We start from the raw sequence: 12,182 nt of genomic DNA, 5'->3' as shown, positions 1-12,182 counted from the left end.
CAGTGCAGCATACCAAGTGGGCACCCATAAATGCTACTACTACTACTACTAATAATAATAATTGTGGTATTTGTTAAGCGCTTATTATGTGGCAGACACAGTTCTAAGCAGTAGGGTGGATACAAGCAAATTGGATTGGATACAGCCCCTGTCCTACATCTTATTCCCTGTTTTGCAGATGAGGTGACTGAGGCACAGAGGAGTTAGGTGAGTTCCCCAAGGTCACACAGCAGACACGTGGCAGAGCTGGGATTAGAACCCAGATCCTTCTGATTCCCAGGCCCATGCTCTCTCCATTAGGCCATGCTGCTTCTCTGCTACTACCACCCTATGAAACCCAACAAATAAAGTTGCACTGAGGTTGTTTATCCTTCCTTCACCCTCTTCTTTTCTCCCAGTATTTTGTGGCCGATGCTGCTTTTCCTCAGAGCTTTCCTGTACTGCTCCAAAAGCAAGATATTTTGCCTAAAAACAGAATTCATGCCATTCCAGCATCGGGATTCTTTGAGGAGCTGTGCGGTGGTTGCCCTTCCTGGAATTCGACCATCCAAGAATCCCACCTTCCCCTTTCGTTTCCCATTAAAAACCATTTATTCAGCTTGGCCCAGTGGAAAGAGCACGGGCTTTGGAGTCAGAGTTCATGGGTTCAAATCCTGGCTCTGCCAATTGTCAGCTGTGTGACTTTGGGCAAATCACTTAACTTCCCTGTGCTTCAGTTACCTCATCTGTAAAATGGGGATTAAGACTGTGAGCCTTCCGTGGGACAACCTGATCACCTTGTAACCTCCCCAGTGCTTAGAACAGTGCTTTGTACATAGTAAGTGCTTAATAAATGCCATCATTATCATTTATTCATGAATTTACCTGCAGAGCCACCTGCTCCAGACGAGGGATTCTTGCCCAGTTTCAAGAGCTAGGTTGGAAGTAGTAGTGGTAGTAATAGAATTTATTAAGTGCTTACTGTGGGCAGTGCTCTGTACTAAGAGCAGGGAGAGAATACACAGATGGGAATTAGACATGATCTCTGCCCCTCCAGGGTCTCATAATCTAAGAGTAAAAGTGGGGAGAAAGGACTGGAGATAGACGCAGCAGGAGTGATGAAACATTAAAACGAAACAGACAAATACACCAAATAAAAACAAAATCAGTGGGGAGTGTGTCTAGAGGAGCAGAATTTCAGGCTCCTAGGGGCTCGGAGTTCAGGGAACAGCCACAGCCACCAGTCTTCCTGGGGTTTCATGGCAGACTCGTGCTGTGTGTGCACAGCTTTATCCCCATCCTAACACGCACAGAACATGACAGCAGCAGGGACCCTCATGGTGAGGGGAAGGCAGTTGCTGCCATTAATGCTTTTCTCAGCAGCAATGGAGGGGAATTGGAAGTATGCAAAGCTGTTGCTTTGTGCCCTCCTGGGGTAAAAGCTCAATAATCCTTCTTGCCAACAGAAAACGCAGTCTAAGACTTCCAATTGCAAAACTTTTAATCAGTTGCCTAGAGAAGTTGCTGATGTGAATGATGTGATGTGAAACTGTCTCCATCATTACATTGCAAAGTCTGCTTCCTCTTTACTAATCGATTATAGAACTGTACACTTTCTTACAGTGAATTTTTCTCCTCTTAAGTAATTAATATAATAATAATGGCATTTGTTAAGCACATACTATGTGCAAAGCACTGTTCTAAGCGCTGGGGAGGATACAAGGTGATCAGATTGTCCCACATGGGGCTCACAGTCTTAACCCTCATTTTACAGATGAGGTAACTGAGGCACTTGCCCAAAGTCCCACAGCTGACAAGCAGCAGAGCCGCTTACATACATTAATTATATGTAATTATCAGTTTTCTTTGTGTGATCCACTGTCTCATAGCGTTTTACTGCACTATGGGAAATATTTTTGGTTACAGTTGTTTAGGCCTTGGTTGAAACTGCCAGCTCTTGCACCTGAAAAGTAGTACACTCTTTTTTTATCCCCACAAATAATTTTCTTCACATGCCACGTTCCTAGTTCAGATTAGTTTCTATACAATGAGGTCTTTGATCTGAGAGAAGGCTTCCTCAGAGAGGGGGTCTCAGTCTGAGGAGGTGAAATGGAATCAGACAAAGCAAAGAACCCATAAATGAGTCATTTGCCAAACTGCTGGGAAACCACAGACCCTAATACCGTGGTTTCATTCTCTTCCACATTCCTTCTTTCTGTAATATTTGCGACCACGGGTGTTGTCCACCAAGCAGATGATTCGATTTTGATGAGTCCGTTGTCTCCAACTTTCCCAGAGTCTGAGCCCTGTTGGGGGGAGACTGAGATTTGGGCCAACAGAGTGATTGTGACATAAGCCAGAGTCAACATGTATGAAGCTCTGAAAGACAAACTATTCTATTTTTCAGCCTATTGGAGATGAAAAGAAAGTACATGATATGTAATGTTATTCTTAAAGATAATTTTCTTTCCGTTTTCGTGTATGAGGCAGAAGAAGCTCAAGTAATTAAAGTGTATTGTTTAGAGTTATCTTGTTGGCAGAGAGAAACATTAGCATGGTTGAGCTAGAAAAGCCCCGTTATTATGTCAGAGACCTTCAGAAATCGTTTTTATTAGGCACCTCCACCGTTTGTTTTGTAGATTGTTTTCATTAGTTATTTCATAAAGGGAAGATTCAGCTTCTCCTCCCCTGCCAGCCCCCCGGGGCTGACAATCTAAGCCAAATAAGCAGTTCAGCAACTCAGAGGGACTAAATTCCTGGTATCCTTATTCAGTGATGCAGTGCGCCTAGCAGTGAGGCCATCTTTGAGTCCAGTGAGCCAGGCAGTGACAGGTAATGAGACACCAGAATTTCTGAACAAACCTCGTTTGGATGGCTCTTTATTGAGCTGCATCAACCAATATTTCATCGATGTCTCCCTGGACATCTTCATGATTAGTCTTTTTAAAAAAAAATCATATTTGTTAAATACTTACTGTGTATCAAGTACTGTTCCAAGTGCTGGGGTAGCTATAAATCAATAGGGTCAGACTCAGTCTTTGTCCCATATGGGGTTCAGAGTCTAAGAAGGAGGGAGAACAGGTATTGAATTCCCATTTAACAGTTGAGGAAACTGAAGCACAGAGATGTTAAGTGTCTTGCCCAAGGTCACATAGGAAGTGGCGGAGGTGAGATTAGAACCCAGGTCCTCTGTCTCCCAAGCCTGTGTTCATTCTACTAGGCCATAATCTTTCCCAGAGCTTTCTTCAGCGCTGTATTCAGCGTTCTGTCTCTTGGTCTCAATTCTGCACGTAGCTATGCCTTGCATTGTTCTCCTTCTCATCCACAGCAGAGTCTTGGATCCCCAGGAAATAACAAGATTTGTCTGAATCCTCGAGCTGTGTGGCCACTTTGGATTTGTTCTAGAACATTTGGGAAGCCCATTTTCTTAGCCTTGGGCCCTGGCATTGTCGGATCCAGGGATTACCTAGTGGCTTGCCGTTCTTTAGGAGAAAGGCATTGGACGAAACTGCTGACCAGCAGAAGTGTTGTTTAAGTTTGACATAAGGTTTAATTGTCACGACAGAAATGAAGGAGGTGAGAGGGGAGGCAGTAAAAAGTCGAAGGAGGTGGTTGAAGAAATAGAATAAGGAGGGCAGGGGACAGAGAGATGGAGAAAGAAGATCGAGATCAGGAATGGAAGAAGAGGTGGGGTTAAAATAAATAAGCTGCCTACCGATTGAATGAGCCCATTTCTCTCCTCTGGGATTGCCAAACACATGCCCTTCTTCTGTTTATGAAAGGGAAAAAGCCCTCCCTGTTCAGCCAAACACCTGAGCAGTCACTTGAGACGGCTTGCTGCCCTGCCCCAAATTGACCCGGGTTGTCGGGACAAGTGGGAAGCAGAGCACCTCATCTTCCCACCCACACCCTCTCCTCCCGCCGACTGTCCCATCACTGAAGACAACACCACCTCCCTTCCTGTCTCACAAGCCTGTAGCCTTGGCATCATCCTCAAACAGGCAATGAATCAATCAATCAACGGTATTTATTGACTGCTTACTGTGTGCAGAGCAAGGTACTAAGGGTTTGGGAAACTACAGTGCAACCTGCATACTCAATGTGTCACCAAATTCTGTCAGTTCTACCTTCACAGCGTCTCTAGAATCCGTCTCTTCCCCTCCATCCAAACCGGTCCAAACAGTTATCGTATCCCAGCCTCGACTACTGAATCAGCCTCTTTGCTGACCTCCTTGCCTCCTGCATCTCCCCATTCCAGTCAATACTTCACTCTGCTTCCTGGATCATTTTTCTAATAAACTGTTCTACACACATCTTCCCACTCCATAAAAGCTTCCAGTGGTTGCCCACTGTGTCCAGAAACAGAAACTCCTCATCTTTGGCTTTAAAGCACTCAGTCAGTTCTCCCCCTCCTACCTGACTTTGTTGATGATAATAATAATAATGATGGCATTTATTAAGCGCTTACTATGTGCAAAACACTCATTCAGCACGCTTTTCTCCTTTAGCACCAACCTACATGTTCTTCCTCCATCTCATCTCTCACCACCGATCCCTAGCGCAAGTTCTCCCTCTGGCTCGACCCTCCCTCCCTCTTCTTATCCAGAGACCACTACTCTCCCCACCTTCAAAACCGTACTAAAAATCATATCACCTCCAAGGAGCCTTCCCTTACTAACGTCTCTTTTCCCCCCAGACTCTTCATCCTCCCTTCTGCATTACCTCTGCATTGGGTCTTTAGCCCTAAAGCACTTGGATACTCATACCATCCCTAGCCCCACAGTACTTATTTATATGCAAATGCCCCTCAACTTATCTGCCATTTGTTTTAAAGTCTCCTCCACTAGATTGTAAAATCCTTGTGAACAGGGATCAGATCTGCCATGACACCTGCCTACATGTTTTGTTTTGTTGTCTGTCTCTCCCTTCTAGACTGTGAGCCCGTTGTTGAGTAGGGACCGTCTCTATATGTTGCCGACTTGTACTTCCCAAGCGCTTAGTACAGTGCTCAGCACACAGTAAGCACCCAATAAATACGATTGAATGAATGAATGAATAAAGACATGGTAGCGTGGCCTCGTGCAAAGAGTGACTTGGGAGTCAGAGGACCTGAATTCTAATCCCAGCTTCACCACTTGTCTGCTGTGTGACCTTGGGCAAGTCACTTTAGTTCTCTGTGCCTCAGTTACCTCATCTATAAAATGGGGATTAAGACTGTGAGTCCTATGTGGTACTGGGACTGTGTTTAACCTGATTATCTTGTGTCTGCCGCAGCGCTTTCGATCAGTGCCTGGCACATAGTAAGCACTTAATGAATACAATTATTATTATTACCAACTCAATTGTACAACCTGATTTGCTTATATGCACCCCAAGGCTTTGTACATAGTAAGTGGTTAACAAATACCATTATTATTATTATTATTATTGTTATTATTATCATTATGTAACCTTTTGAAGAAAGTAAAGATGAAAAATCAGCATGTAGTTTTGCAGTGGACCTTGAGTTCCACCTATAAACCTGAGTGTCAGTGCTCACCTAAAACTACCCAGGAGAAGATTTCCAGTAGGTGACCCCATCCAGCTCCCCTGTTATTACACCAATTCGTCTCTCCTAACTCTCGGCTACCGAACAGCACTTAGAGATTGTGCTTAATAAATGTTTTGAATGAAAAGGAGTGGTAAAATGATGATCCTGAAGGTGCTTGTAGCTATGTGGTTGGCAAATTTAACTCATAAATCAGGATAATCATAGTTACCGTCAGGATTTCAGAAGAGAAAATAAACTACGCACTCCTTCCTCGACTCCAACCAGCAGCCAAGGCCAGAAAAGCACAAATTTCCCAGAGAAAGATGGGCGATGGGAGGAGCAGGTGGAAATGAAGGGGACACTGATGACTCTCCCAAAGACTGGAGAGAGGAGGGCCTTCGATGAAACATGAGCAAAACTGGGCATCCAGTGTAATAAGATGGCATTCCTTCATTTTGCTGAGATTTTCTACAATCCTAGAGCATTTCTCCAGGGGCTTCTATGAAACCCCACTCTTCCTCTGGAGCTCAGTTACCATATCAATGTTTATTATTTTATTATACTTTCCCAAGTACTTAGTATAGCGTTCTGCACACACGCTTAGTACAGTGCTCTGCACACAGTAAGCGCTCAATAAATACGATTGAATGAATGACTCTGCCACTTGTCCGCTGTGTGACCTTGGACAAGTCACTTCACTGCTCTGGGCGTCAGTTACCTCATCTGGAAAATGGGGATTGAGACTATGAAATCCTGGGGACAGGGACTTGTGTCCACCCCAGCGCTTAGTACAGTGCCTGGCACATAGCGGTTAACAAGTACCGCAATAATTGTAAATAAGTACAAATGAATGAATGACTGAATTTGCAGCCTGGTGTGGTATACAAACTGCAGGATTCAGCGACAGGAGCCTTAGCAGAGTGAGGCTTGGGGCCAAAAATGAAAAAAAAAAAACCCACCCATAAAAGCATTCGGTATCTTTTCGGAACAGGACAGGAGACGGGTCGTCTAAAAACTAAACTGCCTGCTATAAAATTGGGTGAAAGGCCACCGTAGATGGAGAATATCTGCCTGTCTCCTCAGTTCTTACCAAGTTAAGTCTTTTTCCTTCACGTCAGAACCCATTCTTCCCTGAGGTGCTTCCCTCAAGTTTGCGAGTAAATTCTGTTATCCAGTGGCTGTTGTGATCACAGTAGGTAACAGTGACTGAGTTCCAGGTTCCTGGTTTCTCATCATCATCAAAGCTATTTATTGAGTACTTACTGTGTGCAAAACACTGTACTAAGCACCTGGGAGAGTAAAATGCATCAGAATTGGTAGACACATTCCCTACCCGCAACGTTTCTCTTCCTTACTCTTAAGCAAACTGACTTCTTTTCTGAAATTTCAGCAAATTCTTTCATACATTCAGTGATATTTATTGAGCATTTACGGTGTGCAGAGCACTGAACTAAGCGCTTGGGAGAGTACAATATAACAATAAACAGATACGTTCTCTGCTCACGAGGGGAGACAGACATAAATATAAATAAATAAATGACAGATATGTCGGGCTGGGAGGCGGGATGAATAAAGGGAGCAGGTCAGGGTGATGCAGAAGGGAGTGGGAGAAGAGGAAGGGGGGTCTTAGTTAGCAAATGAGTTCCTCTCTCAAAATCTGGTTTTATTGAACTCCCCAAGGGAAGTGCTGAAAATTCAGTCCCCAAATAGGGATAAATCTTGAAAGTTATTTAAGATGCTGTGAGAGAAGTTGCATATGGATGAGTGGAAAGCAACAATGGGGTTCTTCATTTTACCTCGGAATGCCTACTTAAACAAGAAATAAGGGGACAGGGAACTTAAAGGTTAAGGTTTTAAGGGTGTAACATGCCTCCACAGAAATAAATCTTGCTAAATGATAAAGCTGAGGTTCAAACTCAGGAAGCTAGAGAGAGAAAAGGTAAGTCAATCAAGAGATTATATTTACTGAGCACTTCCTGTGTGTGGAGCCCTGCCCTAAGCGCTTGGAAAAGTACAATACAACAGAATTGGAAGGTTTCTCAACACTAGGAAAAAAAGGGCTATTTCTGAGCCCAGCATCAAATATTTATGAATTGATTTTGTCAGACATTTTCAGTAAATTTTGAAGTGCCTTAATAATTCATACAAATTAAGAAGCAGCGAGACCTAGTAGGGGGATCATAGGCTTGGGAGTCAGAAGGACCTGGGTTCTAATGCTGGCTCTGCTGTGTGACCTCGGGAAGGCCACTTAACTTCTCTGTGCCTCAGTTTCCTCAACTGTAAAATAGGGATTCCTTTTCTCCCTCTTAGTCTGTGAGCCCCGTGCGAGACAGGGACCGTGTCCAATTTAATTAACTTGTATCTTTTCCAGCACTCAGAACAGTGTTTGACCCATAGTAAGCACTTAACAAATATCCTAAATAAAAAAAACCTCAACCTATTACAAAGCGGAAAGCTCACTCTTTGTAAATATTCAGTTTTTTACCTTGGATGTTTCACCAACATTTTGACCTTTTCTCAGTCCTTGGGTGCTATCACTTGCACCTTGGCTTCCTCATTCATTCATTCAATCGTATTTATTGAGCGCTTACTGTGTGCAGAGCACTGTACTAAGCGCTTTAAGAGTGTTTCTTCATTCTGTTGTACCTGAAGTGCATTGGAGAGTCCCTCTGTCCCTGCTGAAAAGGAGCAGGAGTGGAATTCACTACGGAAATAAGGGAAAAGGAAATGAAAAGGCCTGGCATCCGCAGCCCTCCCCACTACCCTAATATGCTGCCACCAAGCTGGATACCAGGACTAAAATTAGGGAAGCAGCATGGCCTAGTGAAAAGAGGTTTGGAAGTCAAAGGACCTGCGTTCTAAACCCTGCTCCACCACTTGTCTGCTGTGTGACTTCACTGTGCCTCAGTTTCCACCACTTGCCTGCTGTGTGACCTCACTGTGCCTCAGTTTACTCATCTGTAAAATGGCGATTAAGACTGTGAACCCCGTGTGGGACTGTGTCTGACGTGGCTATTTTATATCTACCCCAGCACCCAAAACAGGGCTTGGCTCACCGTAAGCACTTAACAAATACCAAAATCATCATTATTATTGTTGTTGTTGGTATCGTGATTATTTGTCATCCACGTTGGGGACCCCTGAATGATTTTCTCCCTTCTTGGCTCTGTTCATCTTGCAGCTGCTGATGGCCCTGGAGACCGTTTCATCATTGGGGAATCTCAAGCTGGTGAACAGGTAAGAATCATTTCTAGAACTTGAACAAAACCTTACACTCCCTTTAGAAGGTAAGCTCCTTGCGGACAGGAAATGTGTTTCTTCATTCTGTTGTACCTGAAGTGCAGTGCTTTGAACTCAGTGGGTGCTCAATTAAAAAACATTGTTACTGCTATCAATCAATCGTATTTATTGAGCACTTATTAAGTGCCAAGCGCTTGGGAGAGTACCCCAGCACTTAGAACAGTGATTGATTCAGAGTAAGAGCTTAATAAATACTATTATTATTACTACAATACAATAGAATTAGCAGGCATGTTCCCTTCCCTTAACGACCTATAACTAACTCATAATTCACCTCACTCTTCTCAGAAAATTCTGACCTGAGACCATTCAGCAATGTTCACCGTTTATCAGGAGCAGCGTGGCTCAGAGGAAAGAGCCCGGGCTTTGGAGTCAGGGGTCATGGGTTCAAATCTCGGCTCCACCAACTGTTAGCTGTGTGACTTTGGGCAAGTCACTTAACTTCTCCGTGCCTCAGTTACCTCATCTGTAAAATGGGGATTAAGACTGAGAGCCCCCGTGGGACAGCCTGATCACCTTGTATCCTCCCCAGCGCTTAGAACAGTGCTTTGCACATAGTAAGCGCTTAATAAATGCCATCATCATTATTATTTTTATCAGAATTCAATATCCAGGTCAGAGTTACATTTACAGGAGATATGGAGAACTTGGAGAGGTTCCAGAGTGAATCCACAAAGAGGATTAAATTCTTGGACTGAGTTTTAGAGGAAAAGTGTAGAATCCCCTTCGCTCACCACCTAGCAGATGTCTCTGGGGTCTCTCACTTATTAATATTTGGTATTTGATGAGGTGAGAGACACAGGAGAAGGAAGGTCATACAGTATTAGTTTCCAGACACAGTTCACGATTCGGTGCTCAAAGCTTCTCGCAACGTGGGACATTTGCTTCTCCTTATCTGCTGAACAAATTCTCCTAACCTGCCTTGAAGTAGGGGAGGGTGTTCTTGGGGAGTATCTTCCACCAGCTCTTAGAACTAGCTGCCACCCAAAGTAACCGATTTAGTCTAGCTCTCTAGTTGATCCCTTGGGGACTGTCACTTGTACTTCCCAAGCGCTTAGTACAGTGCTCTGCACACAGTAAGCGCTCAGTAAATGCGATTGATGATGATGATGATGTCAGTGAATCAACTGGCCACACTGTGATCCACTCAGCAGCAGTGAGGCCAGGTGGGCGACGGAAACCTTTCTCTTTCTGCAAGTTGGCAGCAGCATTTTGTCACTATTGTTGCCTTCAGGATTCAGTAACAGAGGATCCCTCTTCCCCCTGACAATCAAGGACTTGTATCCACCCCAGCGCCTATCAAAAACTATTATGACGATGATGATTATGATTATTCTCAGTTGCTCAGTCTGTGTCCTTGAAAAAGAGGACCCAGATCAGAGAACCTGTGGGTCCCCTCCTTGTCCCTAAGGCAACTCTACCTACTGGTGATTTCGTTGCAGCTTGTTAAGGTGGGAGAAGGGGGAAACAGGTTTGTGAGGGATAAACAGAATCTTTTTCATATTGTAGGCTCTTGCTGTGCTGGAGGGGTGGTTTTTTCCAGATCCTGGGCAAGATTTACGAGGCAGACACCTCTGGGAAGACGCATTCTTTTCAAGGAGATTTACTATGGTTCTGGGTTTTCTTTTCCGGGGATTTATGGGAAGACTTTCTCCAGCTCTGGCTCCAGGAAGGACCTCTCTTGAGATTAAACTGAACCTGATGAAATCTGATCTGTCCCATTTGAACGGCGGGAGAGGTTTTGCAAGTGGCTCCGTAGGCCAGAGTCCGTCTGTTGAGCCTGATTGCGGCCTTCCTCAGTTGCTGAATTACTCTTTCGCTACTGGGGACGTGGTGATGGGCTACAGTGCGCTGCTGCTCCAGCTCTTTCGGCCCCCAGAATCTGCCCCAACCGTCTCTTGCTTGCTGCTATTCATGCCCCTCCCAGCTCTACCCCACCTCCCCGCAGCTCTCAGCCATCTTACATTTTTGGTTTGCGATTCTTCAGTTCTTGAGGCTTGGCCACCCCTGATTGAGACACTGGGTCCCCGGTGGCTAGTAAGCAGGGCCCGCATAGCTGGGAAAATGTAAAGGCGGCAACGTCCACCATATCTTGTGGGTAGGGATCATGTCTATACCAGCTCCACTGGTGCAGCACGGTCTAGTGGATAGAGCTTGGGCCTGGGAGGAGGACCTGGGTTCTAATCCTGGCTCTGCCACTTGTCTTCTGTGTGACCTTGGGCAAGTCGCTTCATTTCTCTGGGCCTCAGTCACCTCATCTGTCAAATGGGGATTAAGACTCTGAACCCCCTGTGGGACAGGGACTGTGTCCAACCTAATTAGCTTGCATCTACCCCAGCGCCTGGCACATAGTAAACACTTAACAAATACCATAAAAAATGCCTAATTTAGAATTTAGGGTATTTCACCTAAGTTATAGGTCTAAATATTCAAAGGGGTATAATCAGGGGGAAAAAAGGGCACCAGGAATAAAAGTGTAGATTACTTGGGATTTGTCCAGATTGAGTCCAAACATGCGTGTAGTGCAGAGACCAGAATTAATTGAAAGCAATTTGGGTGCACATCTGTTTCTCTTGGGTAAAACATCTGAAGTAGCTCCAAGATGAGAATGGGGATCAGCTGGATCCCGAGGTCCTCCTTTTTTCCTCCTACAAATCAGCCCATTGGTTGTTGCCAAAGTCATCAGACATCCTGCAGATGTTCCTTCACTGTTTTAAAAAATCAATGAAGCAGTGCCATTATGGTTAGGAAATACGTCTGCTAATTCCATTATATTGTACTCTCTTAATCACTGAATACAGTGCTCTGCACATAGTAAGTGCTCAATAAATACCATCGATTGATTAATGTATTGGGTAGAACACGAGCCTGGATGTCAGAAGGACCTGGCTCCGCCACTGCTGGGCAAGTCACTTTACTTCTCTGTGCCTCAGTTCCCCCACCTGTAAAATGGGGATTAAGACCGTGAGCCTCATGTGGGACAGGGACTTGTATCTACCCCGGCTCTTAGTCGAGTGCCCTGCACATAGTGAGCACTTAACAAATACCATTTTTGAGAAAAATGAGCCGTTTCCAACCTGAATGTTTCTGTGCCCTCAGCCTACTCAGACAGTGATGCCAGGGCAGGTGATGAGAGTGACAACGGGCGCCCCAATCCCCTGTGGTGCTGATGCCGTGGTTCAAGTGGAAGACACAGAACTCATCAGGGAATCAGATGACGTAAGTAATCCCAGAATTTTCCTTTGCCATTGTTCCCGGTGACGGTGCTCTTCCCACAGGGCCCCGGGAATCTTAAATGCAGTAACTGGCAGTGACTGGGCTTCCCCGACAACGTCGCCCGTCAGGAACAATGGAAGGCTTCAGGACCTCTCCC

The 12,182-nt window shown here is 44.9% G+C and overlaps 1 protein-coding gene across 5 annotated transcripts in view; it reads left to right on the top strand.

Annotated features, from left to right (window-relative positions):
* Positions 1-12,182, top strand: part of GPHN (gephyrin) — a 720,134-nt gene that overhangs the window by 624,332 nt on the left and 83,620 nt on the right. For all 5 annotated transcript variants that reach the window (XM_038765627.1, XM_038765623.1, XM_038765626.1 and 2 more), the window contains 2 exons: positions 8,691-8,746; positions 11,909-12,028. In XM_038765627.1, the coding sequence (XP_038621555.1) occupies positions 8,691-8,746; positions 11,909-12,028 (176 nt within the window). The remainder of the gene's footprint in view (positions 1-8,690; positions 8,747-11,908; positions 12,029-12,182) is intronic.

Source organism: Tachyglossus aculeatus, chromosome 23 (genome assembly GCF_015852505.1).
Source record: "Tachyglossus aculeatus isolate mTacAcu1 chromosome 23, mTacAcu1.pri, whole genome shotgun sequence".
In the NCBI taxonomy this organism is placed as follows: Eukaryota; Metazoa; Chordata; class Mammalia; order Monotremata; family Tachyglossidae; genus Tachyglossus; species Tachyglossus aculeatus.
Note: the sequence above shows the minus strand (reverse complement) of the source record. Positions and strands in the feature narration are given on the sequence as shown.